The following is a 14493-nucleotide window of genomic DNA, read 5'->3' on the forward strand; positions in this document are numbered from 1 at the left end:
AAGGTGGGTAATGTTTCACATTTATGGTAATTAAGTTAACCTGATCGAATATTTTTTTATACCTGGCAGAACCTCAAGATTAAAGTCATCGTAGTAAGTGCGACCTAGCGAGTCTCTGCCGATGCAGCGGTACACGCCAGCGTCGGCGAACGCCACGCCTTGCAGAGACATCATGACGCCGTCTCCGTATGTCTGTAAACGGAAAAACTTAGGTATTCTGTGGCAAGACCCTTTTGCTAACCCAATAGTGGTTGGATACTGACCAGTGATGCGACGTACTGCTTGGTGCCGGGCCGCAGCCACTGCAGCTTGATGTCGCCGGACAGCGCCTTGCAGCGCACGTCTACGTTGTCGCCGGCTCTGAACGGTCGTCGCGGCTGATCAATTACCACCAGGCGTTGAGATTCCGGGTTCGGTTCGCGTGGGCCTACAATATTCCAGTCTGATTAGCCAAATTTAAATTACTAAGACGGTAAAGTGATCTGACACTAACCAAGTACCATAAAGCATTCCAACCCACGAAACGAACAATATGTCTGTCATACTTACAAATCAAAACCCGCAGATTTTTTAAAGTAGGTATCACGTACATGCTTGTGACAAATATAACCAACAGAAAGAACTAACATGCAACCAAATACCAACATTGTCCTTTATAACTTCACAAAAGCATTTAATTACTCCGTTATTTTTAGGCAGGTTAAGAAACTTAATAGAGCGAATAGAAATCGTATTAGTAACAACTGTCGAACTCTCAATTTTTATTTTTAAACGAGGCTTGTAAACCAGAAATGTAGGTCATCCATGAATTAGTTAATGCACTTATTTAGGCAGGCTCTGCCTCATTTCTGCAACTACTCGTTATTGGGGACACAATGATGCACAAACATCAACCAGGGTTGTGCACAGATTGCGTCCCACGCCGGAGCTAGGAGGAGCGCTTAGTTACGACACAGCACAACACCCGCGCCGACTAGACAGACAAGTGGCCGACACACCCGCACCAGAGTTACCGTCGGGACTGATGGCCGGGTGCTGGCTCCACATGGCGTCCGAAAAGCGTTTGTCTCGCAACAGGCAGTCTTCTTCATCGCTATTGTCCGCGCAGTGCCTGCGTCCGTCGCATACTAAGTGTTCCTCTATACAATCACTGTCGTCATAACAACGGAACTGCGTATCCGAGCACTTATAACCTTTGCGAGCGAAAAATAACACCTTAATTACAATATTAAAAACCAAATATTTGTTTTTAATGAATTAAACACAGCACGGATAGAATAGAGTTAGGAGTAGAGATATCGTAAAATAATGTGGCTAAGCATGCCTGGTTATCATATACGACTGGGCGAAGCAGAAAGGGGTTTGCAGCGCCACCGCTGGAAGTAAAGCTGACTAATGGACCTTGTGGCGAAATCACTGACCCTTAATGTGGAGGTTGATGTAATTGGTAGTAATAGGTCTTCCGTATTGGTCGTGTATAGTGCACACGTATTTCCCGGAGTCGATCTTTTTGGCGTTCCTGATGTAGAGCGAGCCGTCGTGCTTCTGGCGCACGTTGCGCGGCAGCGCGCGCCCGTCCTTGGTCCAGGCGATGCGGGCGGCACGCGCGCGCTTCACCTCGCAGCGCAGGTGCACGGCCTCGCCCGAGTGCGCGCGCTGCTCGTTATCGTGAGAGACCGATGTCGAATCGTCCGTGTCCTCTATGGATGTTATTGTCATGCAGTCAACTGAACCCTCAAGCGGAAACAACCGCGTGCACGTACACGCAGTCAATTAATTAATTCATTAAGTGAGAAGCATTCAATCAATGGGGTTTCCCTTATGTGTGATGTCGGTGATCAGCATTCACACAGCATAACTGAACGGCAAATAAAAAAAACAGGTGCTTTAAAAACTGTGCAACCTGTACATTGTGTCAATAAGTGTCGTGAATACAACGGATTTCGAAATTGATAGAATTGTATGAAAATGTTATGAAAATAGTACCACTGTGTACTCACCACCCGTTTTTTATCAATTTAAGGGTCTAATTTACATTATCCATTATTTATACAAAAGCTTTGCAGTAAAACACGGCCATAGTTACACGGTGGTTCTATTAGAGTAGATTTAGAGTAATGTGATTAAAATGTAACAAAACGACGATGTTCCGTTGTTTTGTTTTGATTGGCTGTTAATATTATTTGTACGAGCATTGCAGTTCTATCAATCTCGACCGAAAGTCTACCGTACAGTTATGTGCTGTTGGTTTCCATGCCTGCAGCTAGTAAGACAAGTCGCATACCGCTAACGACGACTTCCGCGATGGCGCTGGCGTTGGCGTACCGGCTGCGGGCGATGCACTGGTATTGCCCGGCATCCTCCACTTCGATTTGGTGGAAAATCAAAGTTGACGAGCGGGTGTCCACGCGACTGGAAACACAGCATGTTGTAGGTACTTTGTGATTTGGATTAGTGTCACATAGGGATGCACAAGAGAAGTGCAGTTACCTAGACGGCTCCCTGTTGTAGGGCCTCCAGGTGATGTCGATGATGTCGTCGCCCTGCACGACGCACTCCACGGTGGGCGACTGGCCCGGCCGAACCGTCTGTGTGGGTGGCCGCAGCGTGATCTTGGGCGCCGTGATCACCACCAGGCTGGTGTACACTGCCTCTTGCACTTCGTTGTACTCGTTGTAAATGTTGCACACGTACTGCCCTGAGTCACTCTTCGACACCTACTCGATACAATAACGAGACACTCTTGTAAGTATTTACAAATTGCTATAGATTCTACCTTATTTTTGTGAAGATAGCCCAATACTGTTTTTATTATATTTAAAGTGTTCGCAATCGGGTAATGACTTGAAAAATATAACTCAAATTAGTTAGTTAACGGAAAATTTTTATGTAATGGTTGTTCTCGCAGAACTTACGTTCAAGATGATAAGTCGGGAGTTGTCCTGGTAGGCGTTTCGCTGTAGTGGCTGCCGGTCAGCCCTCGCCCACCTTATATTGTCTCCAGATTGACGGCATCTATTAATATATACATAATAAGCTGAATAATAAACTACAATTTGGCAAACTCGTAATAATCGGTGGAAAATTAATTGAGAGGCCTAGATAAGTATAAAAGTTTAAATAACAATTAAACCATAAATTAATTAAGTGAAAATGGAATAAAATTCAAAATTTGTAACGTCTCATAAGCTTCCCTTTTTACTATCAATAAGTGTATCATTCTTGAAACATTAAAACTGGCAGCTCCTAGTCGACAACTTACTCGATAATCGTTTCAGGTTGCCCTTCAATGGCGAAGATGCTTGGAGTACCATCGTATGGAGGATCAATGGGTGAATTAGGATCGATGCTACCATCGCCGCTTCCTAAAACAAGCAATCCACGAATGAGTGATAGCCAAGTGTGGTTCACGAGTGAAGAGTGAAGTCAGTCCGAACGACGGTTACCGTAATCGAAGCCGCCGTCGTCGCCGCCGTCTCCCCTGTTGACGACCACGATGAAGGGCTGCGTGATGGTGCCGGCCACGGAGGTGGCGGTGCACATGTAGTTGCCGGCGTCGCGCGCGCTGGCCGCCGCCACGCGCAGTGCCGCGAACCCGCTCGACGGCGGCACCACTTCACCCAACTCGTTTGCTACGTAATCAAACCACTAAATAACCACACAACAACAACACTTTCATAGTATTTTGTTTCAATTATGAATTTAGGTTTTCATTGAAAATAAAAGCGCTACTGCGTCTTTCGATTAAAAAAAAGGAGACAAATCTATCTTTATTACATAGGAACCGTCCAGAAACGTTGAAATATAGAAATGTAATGATGGTAAAACGTGCTTACTTCCAATAGAGACCATGGGTTCAGGGTATCCGTTGGCCCTGCACTCGACGTTGATGGCGTCGCCGGTGTACACCTGCACGTAGTTGTCGGGGGTGATGGTGATGACGGGAGTGGACTGCACCTTGATGACGGAGCTCGCGCTCGCCGAGCCGGCGTCGTTGCGCGCCGTACACGTGTACTCACCTTCGTCGTTCACTTCGATCTTAGTGAACCTGGAATAGATCAACTCATGTTGTACAAAAATATACCAGCTTACTAAATTCAGAGACTATAGTCTTTATTCAGATCCATAACATAACCATTATGACACAGGTAAGGTCCTAAATTTCATTGAAAAAAACACGACTCCCGCATTATGGAATTCAATCGTTGTACCGCGGGGGGTTTCACAAATATTCAAGTCATATGCACGAAGAGAAGCAGACTTAGCACAGGCATTCGTGGGTGACTACAAAGATGTCTTCTACATAAATTGGAAACATCATCAGAGAAATTCCATTAAAAAGAAAAGCAAATACTCTACTACTGGCACTGTCCAAGGGATAAAGTTAACTAGGCTTTCTAAACTAAGTTAGGTTTTTCATACTAAGTGGCTATCACGGGTGTTACTATAAGAAAATAAATCGGACTATCCGTTTGTTTCGGATAGTTGCGGTTAGGTACGGATATTACATTACATTATTAGGAACTTGCTGTCCCGGCGAACTAACACCAGGAGACAACAATGCAGACAAAAATGCATTTTTTTGCAACCTTCCTTATAAATTAGTGATATTACTATTTAAACCTTCGCTGGACTCTCACGAATATTTCAAGACTAAAATAAGGAAACTGGTTCAGCAGTTCTTGAGTTTTAGCGAGGCTAACGGACAGCAATTCATTTTTATATTATAAAGAAAAAAGAAGAAGAAGCAGATTTAAGATATGAAAAGATCAATTCAGGGGACGACCCTTTTCCGTGACAATTCCAGTGCCATTAACGTGTTATAAGTTTCGGTTTCAGTTGCGCAGCACCACTGTCAGTCTTACTTCAGAACGTTCTGCGGTTGTATCTGCGTGAAGGTCGAGAGCGGCCGCCCTCCATTCCTGTTCCACGTGACGTCGGGCTCGGGCACGCCGCCGAGCACGCGGCACATGAGCTCGTACTGGCTCCCCAGATCCACGGACTGCACTCCTTGCGGCCAAATGTCGACCTGCGGCGGCTCTCGTCCTAAAAGTTACGTAAACTAAGTAACGCAAAAATACTCCGGTCAAAATTATTGCCAGAATGACAATAATACAATTACAAATCGATATTTAACATGCAATTAAAAAAATCATTCTTACTTTCAATTTCAACGTACACGTAGATATCTGCAATTGGCGTGTTATCGACGGAGCCTTCGCAGAGGTAGTAGCCCTGATCACTCTCTTGAGCGTTGTTGATGATCAGTGTGTTACCTCGCTGGCTCGAGTCGGGGCCGAACGAACCATCGTGCTAGAACAAGAAACAACATGTTATAATAAAATATTACTTATTGAAAACTAAAACTTGAGCTTCATTAAAGAAAGTCTTTAGAATTATTTAAAGTAATTGTTGATTGTACCTTGCTCCACTTGATCAATGGGGTGGGGCGACCCACGGGGTTGCAATCAACCGTTCCTCTGCCACCAGTCGGTATCTTCAGGCGGTCGACCGACACAGTGATGTTAGATTGTTCTACATCCGGATATTGGGCAATAACGGTCACCAATACGGGAACAGGTGAGACATCGGTTACAGGCGCTTGGCAGATGTAAACACCTTGGTTGTCGAGTTGTGCGTAGTCAATGTAAAGAACACCATTTTCAGAGCGCACATTTGGCAGGAAAATCGCATTATCTTGCCTGTAAAACATTTTTAAATAAGTAAAACTCCTTTACTCTTTAAACGGTATACTTTTGCCGGTTTGAAGATTCTTACCTGACCCAGTCAATTGATCCAGCTGGGATGTTGGTGGTGCCAGTGCAAGCAACTCGAATGCTCTGGCCTTCATTGACAGTCGGCGAGGGAACAGACACAGTAAGTCTGCCACGAGGCTGGAAAGACGGTTTTTGACGAACCGTGATTACCGCGGTACGGTCATCCGAACCAACCGCATTAGACGCGATACAACTGCAAATGTAATGTAATGCAATTCAAACATTATATTTTGCTTCAGGGGTTTTGCTTCAAGAGTATATAGGGTACCCAGGAACCAACACCAAGCCAAAAGTTTGTGATGTGCTGTAAAAAAAGCTTGTCTAGAAGAGAAAGATACTTTTTACAGTTACGGCCTGTCAGCAGTTTTCAGATTGGCGTTCTTTGCGGGGGCACCCTGTATAGTAATCGAGTTCGACGACAACTCACCGGTATTCGCCTGAGTCTTCGATGCGAGCACTTTCGATTATGAAGAAGGTATCGATATTCTCTACATTCAAAGCCAAAGGCCTGTTGGAAGCCCTCTGCCACCTGATGGTCGGCGTCGGGTTACCTCGGACGCGGCACTCCAACTCAATTCTATCACCTTCGTAGTATTCCTTCACCGATGGCGAGATCTCTACGCTCGGCAATGTCATTTGGTTACCTAAGTAAATAAAATAATTATTAAATGTAATTTGAAATGAAAAAGTATAATAATATGGTCAAGGAGAAGGGAAGTTACTCAACAACTTCTCTTTTAAAAATAAGTTGTCAATTAGTAAATAAGAAACATTGAAACAAAATGTTGTTACATAACCTACATCCCGTGTACATACCTCGCGCATAGAAAATCCTGTCCGGTACAGCTGTTCCAATAATGTTTGCATTTAAATAATTTGTGTTTAATGATAGATTTAAATTACAAGTTGCTAGAACAGCTGCAGTGAAATCGTAAGTTATAAAACCGGCCTTACCTGGGACTTTAAGCGTTGCGTATGCTTGAGCGGTGTTGATCCCGTCACTGGTCTCACAGATGTACTTGCCGCTGTCCGATACTTGTAGGTTAGTGATCAATAGAAGACCAAAGTTCTGATCGACGTGGGTCCTTTCGAGAGGCAAGTCGCCACCGCTCTTCGACCACCTCACTGGCAAGCGGATCCTGGAGTTGCGGCTCAAGGCTTGGCACGTAAAGTTGACGCTGCTGCCGACTTCCTGGATCTTGATGGTGGGGCTGGTGATACTGACCGACACGGTGGAGTCTGGCGGTTGCGGCCGTGGAGGGGCCTCGGTCTGGGATTCTCCTCCTATATAAACACAATATGCTATCAACAAGCCTTTCGAATTCCTTTTCAAATATTTAGTCGCAACAGGTCTATAGGGAAGTTTGAAGTGCTTCGTTAAACAGTTCATTTTAATGAGGTATTTAGAATGTTTTGTGAATATTTAAAAATGCTTTTTGATTTTGATTAGTATTTCAGGTATTATACAAAATTATAAAAATAATATATTAAGCTGTTTTTGTTCGTAGTGCAAATTATATAGTTAAGTAGTTAGCTAGCTATTTTATGTAGAATTAAAATAAAAGTTCGAAAACTAGCTGTAGAAGTTCTCTATTTATATATATTCAAGCCCGTATTATCTGGAGATCTAGATTGGGTTCGATATAATTTGGGAGCTATAATATAATCAATATGCTTAGGCACGAAATACAGTACGACACATTATGAATGGCTTTTTGATACTACGGATGTCTGTTAGGGGTGTATATAAACGTTCACAACATATAATGTAGAGTTATAACATTACAAATATAGTCACGTCGTAGTCACTATGGGAAATAAGAATATGGGACAAAAACATTGTGATTGATCGTGTCGCACGACAGAGGCCAAGGGTGACGAATGAAGCCCAACACGAAACATTTGAAGCGTGACACACATGGCGCCCGAACCCGGCTACCTGGCTCCGGCAGACTGGTGGTCAGAACACCGAGAGTGAAGCCCTTCTCGGTTATCGTGTGGCATTCGTAAATGTCTCCCTGGCGCCTGGTGTCCCACACCGTGTGCCACTTGTGGACGCCGTGCCAGCCATCTTTGTGCAGCCGCGAGTCGTTATAATACTTCGCCGGCGCTTGCTCTTCACCGTCGTGGTAAAACTTTATGGTCAGAGGCTCTGGCGCCCGATACTTGCACGTTAACGTGACTCTTCGCAATAATGCGTCGTCACCGGCTTCGTGGATTGTTGGGTGAAGTTCCATAACTAAGCCTACAGGTCGTGTTTCACATTTTATTTATATACACTACTTTTTACAATAAATTTAATCACATAGAGGTTTGGAATAATTATATCGATTTTCCTTATTTATCATACTAGCCAAATGCATAGGTACATGTTTTTTTATACTATAATAATTGTAGGCTTAGGAAGTTTGCATTGAGGTGTAGCAAGAAAACGTCATAGTTAGTCCAATAATTCTCACCAATCGTAGAACAGTCGTTTCCAGTATAGGGGGGTTGGCAGTTGCAAACAACACGGCCGCGGCTATCCAGTTGGCAGTCATGGCCATTGCAGGAGCATTGTTGGCAGTAACCTAATTGGTCCTTGTAATAGCCGGAGGCGCAGGATTCACAACTGGTTCCTGTGTAGCCAGGGGGGCACATGCAGATCTGTAAAATATCAAATTTTAGGTTACACGTACCACTTTTAAACGATTGAATCCATTTAGCCACTGAAATTTGACAAGGTCTTAACCTCAATGCCCTTAGCAGCCGGGAGTATGGCATCATAATTCTGAGTAGCAGTATCCATAGAAACGTCGGCAATGGTGGTGTCGTACAAGTTGGGAGCAACAGTGGCTCTCACTAAGACTCTCTTCAAGTTCCTCAGCACACTCATGAAGTCGCTTCGCGTCGCCGGCGTCACCGTGTTCAGGATGTACCAGCCTTCCTCCTTGAGAGGTACTTGGTAACTCTAAAACAAACAAACAAAGTTATTAATTTGCAGAAGTTACTTGATTCGAGTATTATTTAAGGCTTGTTGCTTTGTTTGTTATAACTTACGTATGAAACACCAGATGAGAAAGAGTTCGGGTTGGTCCAGAATATAGAGATGTCGCCGCCGTCGAGGACTACGTCTGTGCCGCGTTCGGACTGCGAGTACACATCCGAGTTGAACTTCTGTCTCAGTGACAAAGTACCGCCATACGACAATACTCGGTTTCCTGCGAACGAACCATACTTTTAGCATTTTGACACCTCCTTTTTAACAAAAATAATGCGAAGTATGATCATTTCTTAAAATAATACAGGATCTTACCGCAATTATCTATGGTGTTGAAAATAGTTTTGTTATCAATTTGTGAAATATAATAAATAATTAATGAAATAACAAATTCTGATGTATACCTGGGAAGATGGGCAAGGACCAGTACAGTTCGACATCAGGCCGGAACGAGAAGGTATACACTAGTTCGCTTTGTTGGAACATCGGGACGAAGTTATCTTTGATGACCCTCTCCGCGTTCAGGTCGGTGATCGCGAAGCCGCCGTAGTACTCGCCTAAGACCGGAGCTGCCATTGGCACCCTTGTGTAATGGTTGCCCTGGATAAATAGTAAAATATCATACAATATTATAGCCCTGCGTAGCTGGGGCGGAACGCTCTTCACGCATAAAAACTGATGATGGGCAATTAATCTATACTAATCTATACTAATATATAAAAGGGAAGAGTTTGTTTGTTTGTTTGTTTGTTTGAACGCGCTAATCTCAGGAACTACTGGGCCAAATTGAAAAAATATTTTTGTGTCGAATAGACCATCCATCGAGGAAGGCTTTAGGCTATAAACCATCACGCTGCGACTAATAGGAGCGAAGATAGATACAATGGAAAATGGAAAAAAAACAGGGCAGGTATAAATCATAACTTATATCTTCTACCCACGGGGACGAAGTCGCGGGCAGCAGCTAGTTAATAATATATTAGGTGTGTGATACGTACGGCAGCTACTTGTTCTTAGTGCAATGCTGAGGTCAGGAACGGTTTTAAGATGTGGCGAGTGTTTGTCACTTACCTCGTGGCAGTCGGTAGTGACTCCGGAGCAGTAGCAGGAGAGGCAGCCGTCCGGGTTGGCGGCGTCCAGGCCGTACGAGCCGGGCCGGCAGCGGTCGCACGAGTCTCCCTCCACATTTTGTTTGCAGTAGCATTGTCCGGTTTCGTCACAAGGTCTTGTCGTGCCGCGCGGGTCGCAACTGCAATATTCAAACAACTTGATAATGGATTCTGTATTGTACAAAAATATTTTTCAAAACGTATTAACTTCATTGTGTTACCCCGCCAGGCCGCGGCTGAGAGAGTACAAGCGCAACCGGTTATGGCAGATAATCGACGACCGTTCAAATCCTACCGTCGAACGATAGGGACGTAAAATTTATTATGTTTAGCTAACTCGTAATGGAAATCAAACAAAAGCCAGTGGGTTATTGGGTTCATCTTCGACTTCTAGAAAGGCATTCAAACGGCTAACTCTAAACTATTACAAAGGTTTCCACGCGATCAGTTCGATAACGGTATTCTTCTCATAGTCCTCATGTTCGGCCCCACTTTTCTTATGGTATTTTATTTCCCCAATAGATTGAACTGCTCGCCCTGGCTGCTGATATTGATGTAAAATGGAGTATTTAGTTACCGGCACGGTTGGCTGGTACTAGATCTTTGTTCAACGCAGTTGCCGTACGGGTCACGGTCGTAGCCAGGCTTGCAGAGTTCGCATTGCTCGCCCTCAGTATTGTCAGCACAGTCCTGAAATAATATGTCAACATTAAATTTAAATAATACTATAAATGAAGTAAACGAATAAAGTATTTGAAGCTAACTTAACGAGGCTTAACGACATCTTGATGGGGCATGCTAGAAAGTGGCAGCATTCATCATCATTCCCCTGCCCTTATCCCAATTATTTTATTTGGGGTCGGCGCAACATGTCATCTTCTTCCATACCTTCCTATCGGCTTATAATAAGTGGCAGCATTATAAGCCATTAATGAGCATCCCAGTGCATTGCAAGACCCTTCCCTTTTTTCATCTTTCCCGGACAACGATAATTCCCGAAAAGAATCGTTTTTTTAAATAAATGTATGCCTGGAGATATACTTACGTAACAAACGCCAGTCTCAGGGTTGCACATTGTGGATTTCCCATTACATTCACAAGCACCACAGTGCTCCAAGTATAGACCGCTCGAACTCCTGCAATGTAAATGATTTAAGAGACACTGATTAATGTATGTAGAATATCATGGCAGGACGTTAAATCTTTATACGTAGAAGAATGAAAGAAAGTCCAGGAGGTTGGATAAATTACTTTTTCTTTATAACAATCAGAGACTGATGGAGTAAGAAAGCATGTGACAAAAAACCATTAGGGTGGTACCAGGAGAGCAGACGGTAGAATGCTGGTATCTGGATACCATGTCTTGCGGACGCAATTTTTTTTGTGATTTTGTCTATTTAGCAAATCAAGCACAGTTACAATATTATATTGGTGTCTACCTGACATTATTCTACGGACAGTTGATTTAGATCGCTAGTAATGAAATAGTAACCTCGTGAAACCAGGAGCACAGTCTTCGCAGGAAGTACCAATGTAGCCGGGCGGGCAAACACACTGCTCGACGTGGAAGGCGGTGGCACCGTACCCGTCAGCCTCAGCTACCTCGATGCTGGCGCTTACCGGCGACGCCAGCTGAGCGTTCGGCGAGTACGTGGCTTTGATTAAGATGGTTTTGACGTCAGCCAGGGCCAGGAGGAAGTGCTCGCGAGATACTTCTTTCCCGTCAGGTCTGGATACAACACAATTGCAAATCTATACTAATATATAAAGCTGAAGAGTTTGTTTGTTTGAACGCGCTTATCTCTGGATCTACTGGTCCAAATTGAAAAATTATTTTGGTGTTGAATAGACCATTCATCAAGGAAGGCTTTAGGCTATAAATCATCACGCTGCGACTAATAGGAGCGAAGATACAGTGGAATATGTAAAAAAAAGCAGGGCAGGTATAAATCATAACTTATATCTTCTACCCACGGGGACGAAGTCGCGGGCAACAGCTAGTGATTTATGTATTTCAAGAAATTCTATTTTTTTTATGACCAAATGTAAATTGTTTTAAATAAATAAAAGAAAAGCAGTAGACCAAAGTAAGTTATAATATTTACTGATTTTCATTATTTTTCTTACCAGTTTTGTAAAGCTATTAACTAGTGTGTTAACTCACCTCTGCCAGCCCTTCTCCAGGAACTGGACACTGGTGTTCAAGTTACCCTCGTGAGTTGCAGCAAAGTCTCCGAAATAATGGAATGTAAGACGGTTGTCCTGTAAAGTGTTAATTTTACAGGAATAAACAAATAATACGTTTTGGTTCCTACAGTTTTAAAGAAAACTCAAATTCTTTAATAACTTTCTCTGGTGATGAAACCCTTAGAACTGGTAAGAGCACTTACGCTGATGAGTTGGACGTCAGCGGCAGTGTTCCTGTATCTAGGGTCGGGCGAGCTCGGAACGTTCTTAAGCGTGTAGCGCAAGTAGCCTCCATACGACGTCACCTTGTCACCAGCAAAGCTGAAGTAAACATACATAACTGTAGCACATGTTGGCATCCATTTCAAACCGATGAAAAAACAGGGTCAAAAATAATTTAATGAGGAATGGGTGAAAGCATGAATACCTTGCAGGCAAACTCCAGTAGTAAACAGTGGACCGGGTATGATCGATGTCGTTGACGGAGATATCTCCTCGGCTCAGCTGCGGCGCGAGGTTAGTCTCGACGGGGGCTGTGTATCTGACGGCTCCGGGTGGCCCAGCCGGCGAACTGTTGTAGATCTTCACTTGGTCTACGATTTGAGGAACGTTGAACTGCACACTAACTGTCTTGCGGCGAAGGTTGCTGCTCTTACACTGTTGGGACACTCCCGAACAGAAGCAGAGCGCACAGCCGTGTCTGTAAAGACACATACGTTGTTATGAAGTAGTAGAACTTGAATGAAATACTTGTGCATTTGTCGGCTGTTTCACATGAAGATAATAATATACCTGAAGTCCGAGGACAAATAGAATGAGTCATTCTTGCACTGGTCGCAGTAGCGACCCTGTACGTTGTCCTTGCAGACGCACTCGTCCGGTGGGCGGATCATTTTGGTTCCAGTAGGGTTGCAGTTGTCGGGGACCTTGCGTCGGCAGGAGTCTCCCGGGATCAAAGGGTTGCCTTCGTAGCCGGGAGCGCAAGCTTCGCAGTGGATGCCTTCGTAACTATAACACAGATTTATAAGAAAGTTATAGTACACACAAACGTCAGCTCATTATCAAGGACTCCGATTGATAGATTCTAAACCGTTTATAAATTGATTTCGATATTTTATCTTTCAAAAATTTTAGCAACAAATAAAATTTGAATACATTCAAGGAATTTTAGTTTTAGTGTTAAGATGCGGTCGCAAGATCGGTCAGTTTCGCTTACCCAGGGAAGCAGTCACATATGACAGAACCGTCAGATCCCAGGGAACATGTCCTAGCGAATTGGTTTTCGCGGTTGGTAAGAGGACAAGGACACTGCTTGCAAGGTATGCCGCTGGATGGGTCGCCGTATGTGCCCGGAGGACATTCTTCACGGACGCAGTCGCCGAGCCATGGTCCGACCTTCTTGCGTACGAAGCCGTTTGCACATTTCTATAAATTAAAAACAGCATTAGTAAATAGAGTATTGTTCATAGGGTTCCGGTCCGGATAATATTATCGTTCGAGGCTTACCTGGCAAGATAACCCTTCGTACTCCTTAGGACAAGTGCACTCCTCGACGAGGCTGGCCGCTCCGAGGCCAACGTTGATGTGCTCCGCCGACTCCATGGCGAAGTCAGTAATGTTAACACCGGCGTTGTTCAAGTCAGCGCGAACGAGAATCATTTCAATTTCGTCCAAGCTATGAAAAAAAACAAAACATGAATTTAATAAAATTACTAGCTGACCCAGCAAACGTTGTTTCGCCGATTTTTTTTTTCTAGTTGTATGTATTTTTAAAAGTCTTTAAATCTTTAAAAAATCTTTAAAATTAAAAGAAAAAATTTCGTAAAAATAATAATAAAATAAATTTTAGTGTGGGCAACCCTTGTACACTGAGGGGTATGAAAAATAGATGTTGTTCTATTCTCAGACCTACCCAATATGTATACAAAATTTCATAAGAATCGGTCGAACCGTTTCGGAGGAGTACAGTAACTAACATCGTGACACGGGAATTTAATATATTAGAAGAAGATGCTATTAAGTTTTCGCGTTTAAAATATTTAATCCCACCAAAAACATAAAAGTAAAAAGGTGAGCCAAGGTCAGTACAAAAATTATGCTTGACTGAGGGCTTGACTATAAAAAAATTGAGATTCGAATGAGTGGCAAGTTCTATGTAAAACCGAAAGTGAGACTATTCAGCTTAGCTGGTCAATACCAATAATGGACTGCTCGCTTTGGTAGGACAAAAATTGATTTGTTATATGCCGCCGTACACCAATCACTAAGCCGTAAGACATAACTCTGTGGAAGTAGCTGAAATAAACAAGACGAGTTGCGTCCACATCACTAATCTGCGCCTATCGTTTTTTCTACAGTCTTTAGCGCTTTCGCTAAGGTTTACTATTTTATAGCAAAATTTTTCTCAATTTTTTGGCATTTGGCATCGCGAATACGTCAC

General features: G+C 43.5%; 1 protein-coding gene across 1 annotated transcript in view; it reads right to left on the reverse strand.

The window, feature by feature from the left end:
* Nucleotides 1–11: 11 nt before the first annotated feature.
* LOC113507527 (basement membrane-specific heparan sulfate proteoglycan core protein-like) overlaps nucleotides 12–14493 on the reverse strand; it is a gene marked incomplete at its 5' end in the record, with an annotated part of 28194 nt that continues 13712 nt past the window's right edge. Inside the window, 31 exons of the mRNA XM_026890383.1 lie at nucleotides 12–192; nucleotides 264–427; nucleotides 1014–1193; nucleotides 1422–1700; nucleotides 2285–2412; nucleotides 2491–2717; nucleotides 2916–3015; nucleotides 3263–3365; nucleotides 3447–3632; nucleotides 3837–4048; nucleotides 4866–5046; nucleotides 5163–5313; nucleotides 5423–5702; nucleotides 5779–5970; nucleotides 6205–6421; nucleotides 6732–7061; nucleotides 7717–8022; nucleotides 8237–8423; nucleotides 8509–8727; nucleotides 8817–8977; nucleotides 9162–9357; nucleotides 9829–10006; nucleotides 10444–10556; nucleotides 10912–11002; nucleotides 11359–11595; nucleotides 12031–12128; nucleotides 12257–12374; nucleotides 12481–12753; nucleotides 12846–13061; nucleotides 13270–13478; nucleotides 13560–13728. Of these exons, the coding sequence (XP_026746184.1) occupies nucleotides 31–192; nucleotides 264–427; nucleotides 1014–1193; nucleotides 1422–1700; nucleotides 2285–2412; nucleotides 2491–2717; nucleotides 2916–3015; nucleotides 3263–3365; nucleotides 3447–3632; nucleotides 3837–4048; nucleotides 4866–5046; nucleotides 5163–5313; nucleotides 5423–5702; nucleotides 5779–5970; nucleotides 6205–6421; nucleotides 6732–7061; nucleotides 7717–8022; nucleotides 8237–8423; nucleotides 8509–8727; nucleotides 8817–8977; nucleotides 9162–9357; nucleotides 9829–10006; nucleotides 10444–10556; nucleotides 10912–11002; nucleotides 11359–11595; nucleotides 12031–12128; nucleotides 12257–12374; nucleotides 12481–12753; nucleotides 12846–13061; nucleotides 13270–13478; nucleotides 13560–13728 (5863 nt within the window). The remainder of the gene's footprint in view (nucleotides 193–263; nucleotides 428–1013; nucleotides 1194–1421; nucleotides 1701–2284; nucleotides 2413–2490; nucleotides 2718–2915; nucleotides 3016–3262; nucleotides 3366–3446; nucleotides 3633–3836; nucleotides 4049–4865; nucleotides 5047–5162; nucleotides 5314–5422; nucleotides 5703–5778; nucleotides 5971–6204; nucleotides 6422–6731; nucleotides 7062–7716; nucleotides 8023–8236; nucleotides 8424–8508; nucleotides 8728–8816; nucleotides 8978–9161; nucleotides 9358–9828; nucleotides 10007–10443; nucleotides 10557–10911; nucleotides 11003–11358; nucleotides 11596–12030; nucleotides 12129–12256; nucleotides 12375–12480; nucleotides 12754–12845; nucleotides 13062–13269; nucleotides 13479–13559; nucleotides 13729–14493) is intronic.

This window comes from Trichoplusia ni, unplaced genomic scaffold, assembly GCF_003590095.1.
Source record: "Trichoplusia ni isolate ovarian cell line Hi5 unplaced genomic scaffold, tn1 tig00002328, whole genome shotgun sequence".
In the NCBI taxonomy this organism is placed as follows: Eukaryota; Metazoa; Arthropoda; class Insecta; order Lepidoptera; family Noctuidae; genus Trichoplusia; species Trichoplusia ni.